We start from the raw sequence: 19021 nt of genomic DNA on the forward strand, positions 1-19021 counted from the left end.
AGGGGAAAATAAACCTGAAAATGGTTCATGTTTGCAAATGCTTAACCACTTGTTCTTAAATCTCTCTGTAAAAAAATAAACTTTTGGACCTAATTTTATGTAGTGATGAAAAACTTGGCTGGAGGTCAAAGACTTGCTTTGTGCACACTGTATTGAAACATTATATGATTATGTGTGCTGGTTTCAATGAAGCTTTTTGTACCTGGCTATCTTTGTTCTTACATCTCAATTCTATATCATTGTACTTCAGAAGCAGTCTTGCAAAAAAGTGGATGACAGGGAGAATATTTGTAGGGTATTTCATGTAGAGGAATTATTTAGTTGTATTTTTAATTTAGCTCAACAAACCTCTTCCAAAGGACAGTTGAGTCTAGAAAACTATTTATTTTTGCTCTCCAGTTATAGTTTAATACCTTACAGTCATGACACATCTCTACACTCAAAGGTTGAAGGAATATCTTCTTCAGAAGAAACTCAAAAATAGCAGTGAAATGCTGCAATACATGCCATAAACTATGCTTTCTGAGTTGCCTTATGACTGTTGAATGGACTCTGCTTATGAATAGCTGTTTCAGGGCTTGAGTTTTCACTTCAAATCCTACTAAAAACTGATGAGTGCTGTATCTGTGTTTGGTTTTTTGCCAGCCTTGCTTGTGAGCTCAAGTAGTCCTCTGCTGTGAGAGGAAGTCATGTTAAAATTATACTCAGCAGCCAAATTCCCTCTTAGTTTTCCTCTATTAATTTAGTCCATTGCCGCTTTGATTGACAGGTGCTTTGTTTTTTGAACATCTTCATAGCCTGCTTTGATAGGTCTTTTTTGTTTAGATGTGAATTCCTTTATGTTTTCTTTGGTTTGTTTGTTTCTTTGTTTGTTTTTTAATGAAATCAGATTTTTCCACAGTACTTTGTTTATCATCTCCCAAATACCAGGATGATTTTTTTTTTGCCTGCTAGGAATTGCTTTGTCTGAGGTTCTGCTACACTCTTGGATTATTTACCTGGGATTACCTGATGCACAATTTTTTGTATCTGGTGAAGTGTTTAACTATCACATGTACTAAATCCTATTTTAGAGCAGAAATACTTGTTATTAATCCTGGGTACCAGAGAGATGCTCCCATTCTACCTTCCTATGCCTAATTCAATCTTTTGTGTATATGGAGTGCCTTGAAAATGTTACTATATAAATACCAAATATGCCCACAGGTTTTTTCCATAATTCTGACTTATCTTTCTTGTTTCTCTTAATTAGGAAAGCCTCAATATGGAAAGAACTAACAATGAAAATCCTGATGATCCAGGTAGCATTGCAGGCTATTTCTGCTTTAAATTTTCTTGACTACACTCTAGCCAACAGCCTTGTCTTTAACAGTTGAGATGGGCTGAACTACTTGTTGTTTTTCATCTATTAAAGAATTTATGTTACTATTGCCATTACAAGCTCTAGGGCTGTACTGTAGTGAGCTTAGAACAGGTATTCAGAGGAAAAAGAAAATCCACTTGTTTTTCTGAAATGCTTACAAGATAAGAAGTTGTGGACAGGTGGGAACGTGTCATATAGTGTGTTTTGAATACATCACATTTGCAACAGTACTTACACGACTTGACATTGCGTTGATGTGCAGTGGTTTCACCAGAAGGAAGTGAAGGAAGAGAAGGCGATGGCCTGCGTCGCTCCTTCCGGCAGAGGAAAGCTGTTGAGCGCTACGAATCTCCCTTGGAAAGTAGGTGTGCTGGGCTACCTTGGCTGGGCACCTGTGCTCACCAACCTGCTCTATCACCCTCGCTTCTCAGCTGAACTGGGGAGAGAAAGTAAGATGGAAGGCAATCTATAGGTTAAAGCAGTTCACCAAACAAAAGAATAAGGTTGTGCACAAACAAAGAACAAAAAGAGGTTTTGTTTTCTATTTCCCATCAGCAAGCGATGTCTGGCCACTTCCCAGGAAGCAGGGCTTCAGCACGTGTAGTGATTGCTCCAAAATGCAAACATTTTAAAAAACAAATGCTCCTCCTTCCTCCTACTTTTCATAACTTTTATAGCTAAGCTGATGTCATATGGTATGGAAAATCCCTTTGGTTAATTTGGGTCAACTATCCCAGCTGTGTCCCCTCCCAGGATCTCGCCAGCCTACTGCTTGGGAGTGGAATGCTGGGGAGACAGCACTGATGCTGTGCCAGCACTGCTCAGCAGTAGCCAAAACACCAGCGTGTTATCAACACCTTTCCAGCTACCAAGGCACAGCACAGCACTGTGAGAGTTGCTGGGGGGAAAATTAACTCTATCCCAGCCAGACCTAATACAGTATGTTGTACAATACTATATATTATACAGTTTCTCTTGAGAGCTAATTTCTTGTATGAAAGTGAGGGGTTGTTGATTTAGGTTTCCTTTTTATTTTTAAATGAAAATACATGCACACAACTTCTCTTTATATTTCTTACTTCTTTCTGCCAGTAAATTTTATTGAATGCACGTATCCTGTGTGCATTCTATTGTTTTTCTTGCAATTTGGCATCCTTATTGTTGCTTTTCAGTTAAAAAAATTACTTATCTATGCTAAAAATAATAACAATTAAAGAGATTTAATAAACCACTCTTGTGGTTTTCAATTTTTCTTAAAAATCAGGTGTGTCTTTTTATTTCTATTGTGCACTGATTAAACCACCCAACATCCCCTCCTTGAAACTTTCCCTGAACTTAGAGATGGATAATACATGTCTCATTTTCTCCCTTTCACTATCCTGATTTCTCTCAAACTTGTTTGTAACAAATTCTAAATTCTTTGCTTTCAACAGATCTAAGAAAACGTAAGCAAAGCTCATCCAACTATACTCCACCTGTCAAAGAGAGAGATTCAAGAAAAAAACCTAAAAGGTTGGTGTATGGTTTATGATAGTTCTCCTTTATGAGACCGCTGTTGATATGGGCTGATATGTGTTGTGCTGTTCATATGACTGAATAATGCTTTCAAGTTTTTTTGGACTGGGGATAATGAGAGATTAATACAATTGCAGATTACTACTGTGATTGTCTGAGGGTATAAGGAAAACATACACTGCAGGAGAGGCCATCCTTTTTACTAGTCCTTAGATTTTATTTGAAAATGCTGCATTTTTGGTCACTAATAAGGTGGTGATGAGAGTTGTGACTAAGATTGTGTAACTGAAATTTCATTTTTCTGGAATGGAAGCCATAATGTCCCTCTGAAAATCTTAGACTTGAAGAGTGCACAAATTAAGATTTAAGACTTAATCTTGAAGGGTACAATTTATTAAAACTGAGGACAACTTACAAGGAGAACCTGTATGGAAGTTTAAATGGATTTTTTAGTTAATCACTGAAGAGAGTTCACATTTCTTTATAAAGCTATCCTTAAACAAGAAAAATGCCTAATGAAATTCTAAATTATAAGTTGCAATACTCATATTTGTAAGTGCTAAGAGTCGTTAAAATAATTAACTCAGTTTAAAGTTCTTTATTTAGTCATGACCGTTAAACATAAAACTGTTGGAATGAATAACTATTTAGGAAGTTTATGCTCATTTATAAGGTCTTTTGGATTTACTTGCTATCATTAGAAAATCAAAAATTATCTAACTGTATCATAAATTAGAAAGCACTTTTTTCTTTCTCCTTAATTCAAATTAGGTCTCCTTCAGCCAACCCTCAGAAAGATGAGCTCCGAATAAAGGGACCTCCAAATGATCACACGAAAACTGAAGCAACTCGGAAAGGCAACTTAAATGAAGTTCACAAGGATCACTTGAAAATTGGAGCAAGCCTGGCTGGTGTGGAGCAAATGCAAATAGATGGTTCAGTAAGGATTTTTACTTCATGGTGTCAGTGGGACATTTGCAGTATTTATGGAAGCTTCCAGTAATGGGCTCTCTGCAGCTCCTTTGACTTACAGTTTTCTCTCAAGCAATTTCAAATTGCCACTAACTTGTTCTTTGTGCTGACATCTAATTTGTGATGGAACCTTATAGATATTGCACTTTCTTTAACATGTGTTCTGTTGACTTCATCTTTAGGCACAATTTCAGGGTGTGGGTGGTCTCTCTGACCACATTTCAGCTTTAAAAGAGATGGTCATTTTGCCGTTGCTTTATCCTGATGTCTTTGAGATATTGAAATTTAAACCTCCAAGGTAAGAGACACTATTTAAAACTGTAAATTATTAACTCAGTTATTTTCAGGAGAATATCCAGCTGGGGTATCAACATGTTTCCATGCTTCAAAATTTTCAGCAGTGTTTATGATTCTTTTTAGCACTAATAAAAAGTAATAAAAAAAAAAAAGGATAGAATACAGCATACATGTATGTTCAGAGATTTACTGTGTCAAAATTAGCCTTTAAAAGGTGGAGTTGGAGATTTTTTTTTCTTTAGAGTCTGGCATGCAAGTGGACTTTATCAGTTTGTGAGTAGGAAGGCATTATCTGCTGCTAGTTGACTGTAGTTTGTTTTGTGGAAGCCCAGTTTTGTCTTACACCAACTCTTTTTTTTTTCTCAAGTATTTTCAGGTATTAGTTTTACAATTGATGGGACTTACAGCTAGAACTTTGCAGTGTTTTTTATGTTTGGGCTAAAATAAGAATCTGTGCCTGTTGTCATCTTATTGCAAAGCTCCCATACCTTCTTGGTGATTTCTCATGGGCAGTTCCTCACAGCACTAACTCCTTCCTCTTCACAGCACAGCCAACAAACTGCAGCTCCCCTCATAGCACAGCCAACAAACTCCAACATCTCCTCACCCAGCTAACCCAGTCTTTTGTAGCACTCTCTTCTTATTGGACACAGCTGTGGCCTATTAAGGGCAGGCCTGTTCCTAATCTTTGGTGATTAGTACAGCTGCAACTCCTCAAGTGTGAGACTACCTTCTGCACTATTTTCTTACATTCTATCCCCCCACATGCTCCCTTCTTACACAGCTAAGGGAGTTCTTTGTTATGAAATGAAATTATTGGAGATTCATTAGCTTTATATATCCTTGGTCATGGTATATTGAAATAGGACTTTAAATTATTTGCTTCCAGTGAATTTAAAAGTATTACAAACAAAAGGAAATCTCTGTTTTGCTTCTTTATTCATTGAAATTCTTTTTGAAGAAGCAGTGCATTGACTCTTCTAGTTGATGGAAATACAGAAATGCAGAATACCTTCCCATTTTTAGACTACTTTCTCTTCCTTAATCAGCAGCAAAGGGAGACCAAATCCAATAACTCAAAGCTTTTTAAGGGAGAATGAAATGCTTTGCTCTCAAATCTTGACTTTTGTGAAAACAAGAATGAATATGCAGTTTATCACTGAAAAAATGAACTGATGATTCCTAAGATAGCTCAGTCTCAGATTCTGCACTGGAAATTTGCTCTTGTTTTGCTTCACTCTACTGCAACCATCTCTGTTGGTTTGTCAGAACTGGGATGCTACTATCTTTTTGTACATCTGCATTATTCTCTTTATTAATTTTGTTTCCTTTGTCTTGCAGAATTGTGTAGGAACACTTTTGACTTTTCTCACACTTCAGCTGTTACTAAAATATCCATGAAGTGTTCAGCCTAGGAGTGCAGAGTTGTGTATTTTAGGGATGGGGGTTGAAATAAATACTTTTCCATTACATTTTTTCTTATGTGATTTTTTAAAAAAATTCTTTCTTTTAAATCATAGAGGCTGTTTATTCTATGGTCCACCAGGGACTGGAAAGACCCTGGTTGCTCGTGCACTTGCTAATGAATGTAGCAGAGGTGACAGGAAAGTAACCTTTTTTATGAGAAGTGCTGCCGACTGCATGAGTAAATGGGTAGGAGAATCTGAACGACAGCTGCGTTTAGTGTTTGAGCAGGTAAGGTTGAAACATGCCATGTGTTCTGTTGGAATTGTAGCTAACTTTTTTGTGGTCAAGAACTCACTCTCTTTCGTGTTTTGTAATCTTCCACTGAAATGGGCTTACCAGTGTTCCCTTTCTCAGTGGAGTCTCTTGAGATGTATTGAAAAGATTAGTAAAGCAAACAAGAAAATCACCACCACCATCCTGAAAAAACCCTTCACCATACACACAACTCAGTCATAAAAATGGTCTCAAGAAACAAGAGATGGTAGCTTTAGGTGACAGGGAAACAGATGCACATGTTCATTTAAATTAGTAATGGAAGGTCACTTCCAGAGACTTTGAGCCCTGTCTGTTCTCATGGTTGCCAAATAGCAGTAAAAAAATCTGGTATGATTTGTTTCCTGTCACCCAGTCTCAGTGGGTTGACAGGCTGCTGTTTTCTGTTGACAAGCTGCTGTTTCACATTAGGTTAATTAATAGAGATCCCTGATAAAAAAAATCTAGTTCCAGTGCCTTTCCAACCATAATGTGTTTGTCTTTCAAGTAGTAATGTTTTCCTGGTGTCCATGTTCCTGTGTTTTCTTTGTAGGCCTACCAGATGCGACCTTCAATTATTTTCTTTGATGAGATCGATGCTCTTGCTCCTGTACGGTCCAGCAAACAAGATCAGGTTCACAGGTAGGACACGTTTGATCTTTGTGAAGAGAAGACCACAACCTATTTATCTTGATGTAACACCTTCATTGAACCCAAAAACTAGTAATTCAGTACTAGTGAATTTCAGATGATTTTAAACAATAAATGGAAACAATTTACTAAGCTTGATATCAGTACAAGGTCTGTGTTACCTTATCTGTATTTTGCTGTATTAAAAGAATTCTTTCACTGATCAGTATCTTGTCAATAGAAACCTGTCGTTTTTTAATGATCACTAGAGAAGGTTATGTGGGACTGAAGAAAATTTACTAAACCAGTGAATGAAAATTATGTTTTTTGTTTAGCTCTGTTGTGGGGACACTTCTGACACTCATGGATGGCTTAGCCAGCAGAGGAGAGGTTGTGGTAATAGGAGCGACCAATAGACTGGATTCCATAGATCCTGCCTTACGAAGACCTGGGCGCTTTGAACGAGAATTCCGCTTCAACTTGCCAAACAAAGAGGTCAGAACTTCAAATCAGTCTGATGTGACAAAGTCCATCTTTGTACCAACCCCCTGTAACAAGGCAGCATCGTGGAGCAGTGCAAGTCTCCATCTGTAGTGTACAGCTTGGACACAAGAGGGATATCTGGAGACTTTCCATTGTACTGTGAAAGGCAAACCTGGTACTGAATATATAGAGGAATAAGATGATGTCAACAAGTACTTGTCTCTCTCTTGGACAAAGATATGAAGTACACTGCACAAGTGCAGCACTTTGAGTTCAGTGGCAATAGCTAAGCAATGAAGAAATTTGTTTTATAGCAACAAAAATATTGGGATGGGGATGTTTGGGAGAGAGATGGTGTACAAAACTGTAACCCTGCTTTTGTGTTTTTTCTCTATCACTGCTATTTCTTGGAAATTTTTGGAGCAAAGATAAAAGGCTAATTGGATTGAAGGCTAGTAAAAGTGCATGAAACACTGCATTTAGCACAAATCTTTGTATACAGTATCTATGTGCTTTCAGGAACAAGAGACAAGGTGCCATGAAACAGATCTAATACACAATTCCCTGCTGTGGAAGAATTCTAGAAGTGTGCCATAATTAATCTGTGAACCAGAAGATACTTCACTGAAAGTCTTGCTGGGATCAGAGATGATAATGGGCCATGTTTGACATTTTCTGGATGAGTGACAGTAGTCTGAGTCATGGTTTTTGTTCTTGGTAGGAACTGTAGCAATTTTAAATACGACTGTTTTCTTTGAATCAACTGGCAGAAAAGCAAATTTGATGAACTACTGAAACCTCACTGTGAAATTTTCACAACATTTCAGTGTGAAATTTTGCTATATTTGAGAGAGTTTTCACAAAATTTCAGTGTGAAATTTTGCTAAATTTGAGAAAATTTTCTTTGATGCAGAATGTCCATTTGAAGATGAGGCCTTTACTGCAATTTCTTGTTCAAAATCATTAGGTCTCATGCTTATAAAACTCACTTTTTATGGAAGAGGCACCTGCCTTTTATCTCCTACACAAGTTTGATGTAAGAATTTAAGAATGAATAAATTTCCTGCTTGAAGAAGCAGCAAATGTATTAATAACTGATGTTTAAAATACTTAGAAGTTTAGCAGACAAGAAAAGTATTTGTACTTGTGTGAGAGGTTTGGGGGTTTTGTGTTGTGGTTGTTTTCTTAAGAGAAAACTTAAGGCAAACTAAAATGCAACTATTTTGTTTCTAGGCAAGATTAGAAATTTTCAAAATTCACACACGAGACTGGACCCTGAAGCCATCAGACAACTTACTTCAAGACCTGGCTGAGAAATGTGTTGGTGAGTTTGAAAGCAGTGTGGGTCCTTTTCCCCTGGGCAGCGTTCAACCACTCTGTCCCCAGCCTGTATCACTGCACGGGGCTGTGACAGAAGTGCAGGAGCTGGCACCTGGCTTTGCTGAACCTCATACTCATTGATCCAGCCTGTCCAGATCCCCCTGCAGAGCCTTCCTGCTCTCCAGCAGATCAACACTCCCACCCAGCCTAGTGTTGTCCACAATCTTACTGAGGGTAGACTCAATCCCCTCATCCACATCATTGATAAAGATATTAAAAAGGATTGGACTCAGTACTGAGCCTTGGAGAACACCACTAGTGAACCCTCTGCCAACTGGATGTAGCATCATTCACCAACACTCCTGACCAGGCCATCCAGGCAGTTTTTAACCTATATAACGCAAATATACATTGATGTAACATTTGGTTCTTGTTTTGTTTGTCAGGATTCTGTGGTGCTGATATTAAAGCCTTATGTGTTGAAGCTGGGCTCTGTGCTTTGCGCCGCCGCTATCCACAGATACATGAAAGTGACAAAAGACTGAAGATAGATGCCAGATCGATTAAAGTAACAGCAAAGGATTTTGCCATGGCCATGCAGAAGATTGTTCCAGCATCACAGAGAGCTGGGGCTTCACCTGGGAGAGCACTACCATCTATTTCAAAGCCTCTGTTAGAAAACACCCTGGAAAGAATTTTACAAGCCTTGCAGAGACCATTTCCCCATGCAAAGCTTGCACTGAAGACTCAAGGTATTACAATAACATCTAATTGTTATACTTTGCATGTGCAGAGTGGGAGCTGTGTGTCAGTGGAGAACTGTGAGTTCTCTACTGGAGCCCCCTATTACTGACAGTGGCTCACATCCCATTATAATTTCATAGATGGATCTAAGGTTTCACATATGAGGCATTTCTTTCCAAATTGTGGCATCATAGAATGATTTGCATTGGAGGGACCTTAAAGGTAACCTAGTTCCAACCCCCCTGCCTTGGACAAGGACACCTTCCACTAGACCAGGTTGCTCAGAGCTCCATCCAGCCTGGCTTTGAACACTTCCAAGAACTGGGCATCTATGACTTCTCTGGGCAACCTGTTTCAATGCCTCACCACTCTGAGTAAGAATTTTTTGCGATTATCCAATCTAAACTAACTCTCTTTCAGTGTGAATCCATTTCCCCTTGTCCTCCTACCACATGCTCTTGTAAGGAGTCCTTCATCTTTCCTGTAGGTTTTCTTCAGGTACTGGAAATCCAAAAGTAGGTCAACCTGAAGCTTTGTCTTTTCCAGGTTAAACAAATCAAATTTTCCCAGTCTTTCCTCATAGGAAAGGTGCTCCATCGCTCTCATCATCTTGATGGCCCTCCTGTGGACTTGCTCCAACAGGTCAATGTCCTTTCTTTGCTGGGACCCCAGAGCTGATGCAGCCCTGCAGGTGGGGTCTCACCAGAGCAGAGCAGAGGGCAGAATACCCTCCCTTGGCCTGCTGCCCATACTGCTTTGGTTGGAGCCAAGGACACAATTGCCTTTCTGGGTTGCAAGAGCACATTTCTGGGTCATGTCCAGCCTCTCAGCCACCAGCAGCCCTAAGTCATTCTTGGCAGGGCTGCTCTTAATGTATTCATCCCCAGCTTGTGTTGATACTGGGAATTGCCCTGACTCAGGTGCAGCACCTTGAACTTGGACCTCTTGAACCTCATGAGATTCCCATTTTTGCAGTTCTTGAGCTTGTCCAGGTCACTTTGTATGGCATCCCATCCTTCAGGTGTGTCAACTGCATCACTCAGCCTAGTGTCATCTGCAAATTTACTGAGGTTACACTCAATTCCCTTATCTATGTCATTAATGAAGATATTAAATAACAGTAGTCCCAGTAGGCACCCCTGAGGGACACCACTTGTCATTGATGTCAACAGGAACTCTGAGCAATTGATTGCTACCTTCTGGATATGACCATCCAACCACTTTCTTAGCCGTTTAATAGTCCACTCATCACTTATCCATCTGTCTCCAATTTAAAGAGAAGGACACTGTGGGGAATGATGTCAAAAACTTTACAGAAGTCCAGAGAAATGATGTCTGTAACCCTTCCTTTGTCCACTGATATAATCAATAATTATTACGAATACAGTAAATAAATGCTTAAATGAGGGGAGAAGGGTTTTTCTGGTATCTAACAACTACAGAAATTGTTCCTGATCATCTTAATTCTAAGGAAAAAACCTCCCAAGGTTTGTCAATAGAGAGATAATACCTGATGCAAATCATAGGACATGGGACAGCTTTGCATAAGCTTGTGCAATGCCCTTAGATCTGTGGTAGGGTGTACCCTTCAGATAATAGCATTCAAATAACAAAATGCAAGAGAAATGTTTTCCAGCACTGGTTTCAAAGGTGTATTAAAGCAAGAGCGAAATATGAACTATTCAGTAAAGATAACAAATTTCTCTTGTCTTTAAATACTATTTTAGGGAATTATGGGATTGACAGCGATGATGACAACTCACCATCAGTCTCTGAAAGGAAGCCTGAGAGCAAAAAGGCAGAATTCCGCACTTTGAGCGGGTACATGTTTGTCCTCTTTATGGTGACATTTTTGAGATGGCTGCATCTGTAAAATGTTATGTAAATATTTGAGGGCTGCCAGATGAAGGAGTTAAGAGTGTGTGGAGGGGTGATCAATATTTGCAAGAATTCAACAGTGAAGATCCAGCTGGGTACTAGATCTAACTGTTCTGACTACAAGGCCCTAACTTGTCAAACTGATCAGCCCAGCCTTCTTTTACTAAGTCAAACTGGTTCACAGACCATTAAAACAAGCTGGTTTAATCCATAGTATTCCTTCAAAGACTCAAGACCCAAAAAATGCTCATTCTGTCCTTTTAGCTTAGAAAACCTCTATGGATTTATGTTGCCATCTTTTACCCTTCTACTTTCCAAGATGGTTGAATCAGTAGCAAATGATGTATCAGAAACAAAATCAAGAAATGGTTTGTTAAATCACTGGGAGAAAAATTTAAATGATGCCTCCATTTTTTACCTTTACCCTACTGATTTTTTGTTATCTTTTGACATTTTAATTGTCAAAGTTGCGTAGTCCAATAGTTTTAAAAATAGATTATTGTCAGATATTTTTCTCCCTTCCTATGGCTGTTCTGCCCAGAAAATATGACTTGCTGAGGTTGGTTAGGTTTCTAGGGTCTTTTACTTCAACAAGTAAAGGTACAATAGTAATGTGGTGGGAAAATGCACAAACCTCTTCACAAATGTATTTCATGCAAGTAAAGCAAGATGACTAGGAAATTAATGCCCAAGTCAAAGATGAAACAACTAGAATGACTGAATAAAATGAATATAAATCTTACACATATTTAGTGTAGTGCTTTAATTTAAGCAATCATGTTCTTCTTCAGATACACATAATGTATTTCACTAATCATATTAGTTTTTTTCCTAGAAATGTGGTTTTGCCCCTTTCTTCCCACCATCTCCAGGAACTGTGGCCAAATTTTAGCTAAATTTGACAGGTGTAGAGATCTCACTTAAAGTCAAGACAAGCTGTGTATGGACAGTAAAGAGACCCAGACTGATTTGAGCTGTAAGAATTGCTAGTTTGCCCTGTTATCAGATTACTGACCAGCTGTTTTGTGTGTGTTTGTCTGGACATTCCCCCTGTTGGATTTAAGAACTGTTACTTAACCCAGCCAAAGGAATAATAGACATGCTGGGACCTGGCAGGATGTTTTAGCAGAGGAGTGATACCAGTTTTTGAGAAAATAGACTTTGATAAACAGACTGGTCTTCTTGAACGCAGAATCACAGAGCAGCTTATTATTTAGTAGAACATGGAACATATTTACCAAAAAAAAAAAAAAGGGAAAAATATTTAACATCTATGTACATATTCATCACACTTTTTTAAACTGTTTTTTTTCTTACTGTTGTAGAAATGCTTCTTACCAGCCAACATCTTTCAGGCCACGGTTCTTACTAGTTGAAGAGCCAGGATGTGGGCAGGCTTTTGATTTGGCACCTGCCATATTACATGCCCTGGAAAAGTTTCCAGCTTATACACTAGATCTACCCACCTTGTTTGTTGGCACCGCATCACAGGAAGAAACATGTTCACAGGTATCTTTTTTTGTTGCTGTTGTTGTTCTCATAGGATTCTTGAACTGTATATAAACTAGTAAAATAAGCACAAATCACTGTTAATGGAGTTGGCCTGATTTGAATTTGCTGTTATGTGTTTACTTTTGTTTGAAAATTCACTTTTCTTGTAGATGGAATGATACTGAATAAGGACATTTTTACATAGCCATGTTTCATTTCTATTTGAAATGAAAGAGGGAGGATGTCGCTAGCAGCTTGGGAAGGTGGGAGGTGCTGCTAATAAGCCCTTTTTTGTGGCAAGTAATCCTGCTGGTCTTGATGGGATCCAGAAAGTTGGTTTTGTTACTTCTTAGGTCTCTGTGCTCCCAGTAGCTGTCTCTGCATCAGCCTGATGGTGTCATGCACTTTTTGTAACTTTTTTTTATTGTATTTGTAAAACAGCCAAAGTTTTTGTGAAAAGAAGTTTTTTAGAATATACATATGCAGTTTGTACTACTGCAGTGAAATGCAATGAAAGCATTCCAATTAATGGAATGCTTAAATGCGCAAACTGTGTGTCCCTTAACTAGAAAAAAAATATAAGCAGATTACTGCAGTTTTGATTTTTTTTACCTTTAGGCAGGAAATCAATTTAATTACTTGACATCGCTGTATTAAAATATTTTTATCTTTATTAGCAGCATTTTAGAGCTGTACAAGTCGGGACAGACTCATCATGTGACTGGATACTCGTTTGCCATACAGGAGGAGCAATTCTCCTTTTTTTATGTCATGGTTGCACCTATGGCTATATAAATACCCTGACTGCTGCATGGATATATCACACATTTGTGACAGGGACTCCCTACATATTCTTACTCTGAAATGATGCATGGAGAAATTTGCCATGTGAAAGGACTGTTGCCACTTCCCTCATGAAGTAGATTTGTGTGCTCTTCTGTGATTGAAGTGCCATCTGTAGGCAGTGGTTTGTGGTCTTTCAAAGCACAGCATCTGGTCTGATGGATACTTTGATAATGAGAGGAATGAGAGGCTCTGAGCGATTTAGCTCTTCAGGCAGGCTAAGGACTAGTGACCTCTTATAAAGTGTTCTTGAAATTATGATTTGTGACCAGGCTTATTTTACTGTGCTAGCCCTCATCTTTTCACATAGGTCTTTGTTCAGGCTGTGCTCCAGTCTAATATGGGTATGGGCAAATGAACTGAATTGGAAATGGTGCAGGCACAGTTATGTAGTGATTTCTCCAGGCTAACACATCTTGCTGAAGGCTTAGTCTTGATTTTTTGGGCACATCATCACATCATCTGAGTTTTGAGGCTCTTTAGGAGTTACCTGACCCCTAAGTAGTTTTGAAATCTGATTCAGTTCTGTTTCTGTCTGCATAGCAATGTCTATGTTTGAGTCAAAGTGAAAATGTTACCTTATTGTTAAGGAATTGTTCATTCATTGGTTTGTCTTGATGTCTTGGCTTTATGCACTCCTATTTCACGAGATAGTCTGACTGATACGTGGTTACTCAGTGGCCTGTTCTACATGATGCAATTTTCTTATCCAAGCTTTCATTTTACCAGTTGATACGAGAAGCTCAAAGAACAGCACCAAGTATCATTTATATCCCACAAATCTCTTCGTGGTGGGAGGCTGTTGGACCTACACTGAAAGCTGGTTTTACAGGATTGCTGAATAACATTCCATACTTTGCTCCAGTTTTGCTCCTTGCAACATCTGATGTGCCACATGAAGATCTCCCTGAGGAGGTATTTCTGCCAATACTTTTCTTTCTTTGTTACTCAGTTTCTTGCTAATTTACAGCTTCTTGAAATGTTGGAGTACTCTGCTGCTCTTAAGCAGATTTATGCTGTTATTACTCAGGCATCAGAACCTCTTAAAATTTTCTTAGAATAAAAAATGCTGAAAGCATTTACCTGAAATGTTTTCTGAGTGAAGAGATTGATTTTGACCCAACTTTTTTTCCCTTCTCACACACTTGTTCTTACTAGACAGACATATAGATACACTTCAGACAACCAGTTCAGTAGCTTTGAGATGGTTTTGTGTGTACTTAGTGAAGAATACACAGTGCTTGAAAGAGAGCTGGGAAAAAGATTGTTTTTCTGAAAACATTTTTACTGAAAAAGTGCTGTGGTCATACTGTTAGTGATAGAATGTAATTTCTAATTTAAATTATTTCACAAAAAATCAGTTTCTTTATCTATGTGGAAACTTGGCAAATTAAAAAGCTAAGGACTAACTTCTGTTTAAGCAACTTGGAAAACAATTTTTAGTTGTATTTCTTAATGAAATTAATTAAGAACACGTGCTGTGCTTTCTAGAATCTGAGAGTGTTCATTAAAGGAAGGTGTTTAAAATATTATATGCTGCTCTGATTATTTTGTGTAAGTAGCAAAGTTTTTATAAAATTAATAAGTACCTTCTAAAATAAAAAAAAACAACCTAAGAATTCCACATTACCAAAAAGTTATCACTTGTCTGCTGATCCCTGCCTCTTCTCTCTATAACTGTCATAAATATGCAAGCTAAAGGGCATCAAGCTGGGTAAAGGTACAGTAAGCAGTATTTGGGGAGGTAAATGTCACCCCTTTGTGATTGGTTTATCATACTTTTTCTCATGGATCTTAAATTCGAGAAGGTTGATTAGAGAAGGTATTTTAGTCTGCAGTGCTATGGGAATCCAGTCTTTTAAGGCCAAAAAGTTGACTTTTAAAGCTTGTTTTATCTAGATGAGTATTCAGTGTAATTTAGAAATGCACTCATCTGTTTGGAATAGAAAATAAAAAGTCTTTGTGGCCTTATATGTGAAAGCTCTTTTCTTCTCATGGTCTAGATAAAAACATTGTTTAATACTAATCGTGAAGAAGTTTTCAATATCCCGCGGCCTACCTGTGCTGAAAGGAGAGGGTTTTATGAGAACTTGATTATGAAGCAAGCTGCTGAACCCCCTGCATCAAAAAACAATGCAGGTAAGGATTTCTATATATAAAACTTTGTTACTGTAAGTTAACAGCTAATACAGTATTTGCTTTGGTGATAATTCTCTGTCAATCATCTTTCATGTACTTGCATTTGAGCACCATGAATTGACTAAAATTTTTCTCTGTTATTGCAGAGAGGTACCCTATTTCAGGTACAGGATACTTAGCTGATACTCTCTTCCACATTAAGAGAAATCCTGACTTAAATTTGCATTATTCCAGATTTGCAGGCACACCCTTCTGCAAGATGTTCTAAGGTGGATGGGCAACGACAAGTATTGGACAAGAAAGCAATCAAAATTCTAAAACGAGGAGTGTTTGTAGATTACTCTGAGCTCAGAGTAAGTCTAACTTCAATTTTGTTAATACTGAAGTAGGACATTTTCTTTATGGTTGTGAATTAAGTCAGTTGTTAACCAATGCCAGTTCAAACAATTTACGAGAGGGATATATAGCTTGTGAAATAATTCAGCCTGTAAGGGACTATGACAGTTGTTTCTGCAGCTGGTGTAAACTGCTGCTCTTGCTGTATTTTAGAAGATGGGGTTCTCGTCCTAATTTTTAATGTAAAAGGGCTTGTTAGATTTTAATATAGCCCAATGACAACCTTCTATTACTGTTAATTATTAATGCAGTTTTTATGATGGATTGTGGTAAGGTTGTTTTGTTTTTCTGTTTGCATGTTTTCATGTATTAGGAACCAGAAAAGGACCTTGATTTTTAGCAGTTATGGCTGTAAACCTGAAATTAGCTGGTTGACCTAAAGCACATCCTGGATAAAATACTAATACCCACTTTTGCAGAATTCTTTCAAAATCTGGTGTTAGAATTTTACGTTCTTACAGTTACAGTGTTATAAGGTTTTTCTAATCCCCTATAGGAGAGGAGTTGTTATCCTAGGCTATAGCTGGGGAAAGGGTCAAAAGTGGGCCTAGCTGCAGGGGGTAAAAGAGGTTCCTTTGCTTGAACTGGAGAGGGTATAAAAGAAGGACCTGACTTTCAGGGAATATTGCTTGGGCGAAAATTGGGGAAGTTGCTGGCTGAACTCCTGGAGATCGGTCAAAGCAGAGGAGGCCACTGTTTATCTGTCTGAGAAAGGCAGTGTTGTTTTGAGGTTTCCTCTGTATGGGGAGAATACGACCAGAGTGGTATCCCCTCTGATGAAGGGGCTTATCCAAACAATTTCTGTCACATTTTTAAGCTGTGACATAATTTGTAGAAGTGAAACTAGCTTTCTAAGGCTGGTGTCCTAAGGAAGCAAATTGTAGGGGATTTTGTTGTTCACATCTGCCTGCATATGGAGAGAAACCACATAGGTTTTTCTAGAGTCAGAGTGCTAATAGCATGTGCTCCAAAGTTATTTCCAGCTGGAGAAAGGGTAAGATATTTCAGCTTAGATATATATTTTTCAGCTGTGAGGGGAAAGCTACAGTCATGAAACATGTCTGTTTAGAAAACTTATTTCCTTAACATGAGTGTCACTGGAACTTGACACTTGTACTAGAGAACCTCATTGGAACTTTGCTGAAGTCAGTAAGCTGCATGAACCTCCAAAACATATCTGCTTGGTTTTGTATGGGATAGGATTTTTTTTGTTATTTGTTTGGGTTTGTTAAGGTGGTTTGATTGGTGGCAGTTTCTGTTTGTTTATTTGCTTGGTAATAGGCATACAACTTGATGAACAAATAGAAAAGCATGCACTCACCTGTGTGGCTGCAATTAGAAGTCGTTTCACTGGAGATGTTGGCCATGCACCACTGTCATGTCCTATGTGTTGTGCTTGCAGCAGCTGAAAGCTGTGTGGGTTTTGTGCCTCCTAGCTGCACGTTGGATAAAAGGATGTTCAGGGAAATACTCAAATGTTGTCCTAACTGATCTGAACAGGGCTGAGTTAATGGCAAGCAGCTGTGAGGCAGTAATATTTTCATTTCTTAAGCTATATCTTCACAACTTCACACAACACAGAGTTACTGGACAGCAGTGGTGCCACTAGCTTGCTAGTGTTGCATTTCCACAGATTATCACATTCACATCTCCACAACAGAAGGAACTGTGACAGCTTGGCAATTTGCTACAGGCAGTCACTCTGCTAGTTCATCCACTTCTGAGTTTAAAGATAGGAGCTAGCTGGTGTTTGGCACAGTAACATCCAGCTAATGGGTAGGGGTGAGCACCTAAGGAGCTTCTATTTCCAGCTGGCACAGCTGTACCTGGAAGATCTAGAACTTGTCTTCCAAAGACATATTTTCCAGGGCCCTGTATTGGATTTCTAATGAAATACAGCCGTGGCTTCTCAGTGGCAGCTACTCGATAACAAAGTGGATTGTGTCATTCCTCTCTGTTCTGGATGTCATAGATTGATGAGTGAGAAAATATTGTCTGAACTTTAAACCTTCCTTTTGTCTGAAGTGTGAGAAATTGTTTTCTCCAGTTAAATCTTGTGAGATATTTAATCAGCTCTCCAAAGTGCCACCTTTATTTCACAAGATATGAAAGTAGGACATACCTTGTCCTATTCTGAATTGTAGTTTCCACTTTTTTTTCTTCAGAAAGTGTTGGATGCTGTCGTCACAGCAACTGAGAATGTCAGTATATCGAGCATGGCAAAACTATATTCTGTTCTTAGCATGTGCATTTATCAACAGCAGGAAAATCCAGACAAAACCATATTAGTGGAGGTAATTGTTTTTGTCTTATAGCACTTTCTGTCACATGGTATTATGTCTATGTATGTTATGCATATGTATGTGCTCACAATTATTTATCACTCTTTACTGCTTTGTTGCCTGTGTTGCAAGACTTTCATTTCTGGATAGAAGACATCTACTCATATTGCAAACCCATTATTGAATTTTGCATAATTGTTGGTAATTTTGGCAGAAAAAGGCAATGGGTCCACCTACACAGGCCTCTCAAACCAGTGATCTATCTGTCACTAGTGTTTCTGAAGAACTTTTCCAGTTTTATAAAGAAGGTGGGGGCCTGTGAAAGGAGAGCACTTTTCTCAGTCTGCCACTTCCTATTTCTTCCCTTGCAGGCAGGCACATATGGTAACACTTGGATAGCACTCATTCCATTCTTGAAAAGAAATTAAATATGAAACATTACAAGAATTTCAGTATTTTCTGCAGGCTCAATAGACTTCGTTTTTAACTTGGCATGGCTCAAGCATCTTTAATATGATATGTGGGGAAGTTTCTGCCTACGATGCTTTGATGCTAATGAGTCCAACTCTCTAATCTCCTCCACTGAGAGAGGATTTCTGAGTTGTGGAACTCAGCAGAAATCTTCCACAGGCATCCATGGTCCCAGGCAGGCATTCTCAGTATTAAGTTGTTTTAGATAGATTGAGTATTCAGTCTTTAAGATCCTTGAATCCATTTGTCTTTCAGATGTTTATGCATGAAATTACATAAAATTATTTATGCTTCTAAGTCTGCCTCAAAAAAAAAAAAAAAAGAGGAAGCCTCTTCTCTTCAGCCAAGCAGGCCATTCCTGAAAAATGTGCCCTTCTCTCATCTAGCAAAATAATGTGTTTTAGCATGAGGAAGGATTTGTTTGTGTTATATCAGGGCTTGTGGGCTCTTGTGACTGGACTTGACTTTTTTGTCTACT

At 38.4% G+C, this 19021-nt stretch overlaps 1 protein-coding gene across 1 annotated transcript; it reads left to right on the forward strand.

Moving 5' to 3' along the window:
- The first annotated feature begins 1264 nt into the window (after positions 1–1264).
- On the forward strand, positions 1265–18394 carry LOC118684194 (ATPase family AAA domain-containing protein 2-like). The gene is made up of 17 exons (XM_036378956.1): positions 1265–1301; positions 1626–1724; positions 2797–2875; positions 3650–3818; positions 4033–4148; positions 5668–5842; positions 6420–6508; positions 6832–6991; positions 8213–8303; positions 8746–9051; positions 10771–10864; positions 12247–12430; positions 13985–14170; positions 15259–15394; positions 15629–15747; positions 17956–18084; positions 18287–18394. Exons 1-17 carry the CDS (start codon positions 1265–1267, stop codon positions 18392–18394), a joined length of 2277 nt encoding a protein of 758 aa, XP_036234849.1.
- The last annotated feature ends 627 nt before the right edge of the window (positions 18395–19021 follow it).

This window comes from Molothrus ater, chromosome 1 (assembly GCF_012460135.2).
Source record: "Molothrus ater isolate BHLD 08-10-18 breed brown headed cowbird chromosome 1, BPBGC_Mater_1.1, whole genome shotgun sequence".
Lineage (NCBI taxonomy): Eukaryota > Metazoa > Chordata > Aves > Passeriformes > Icteridae > Molothrus > Molothrus ater.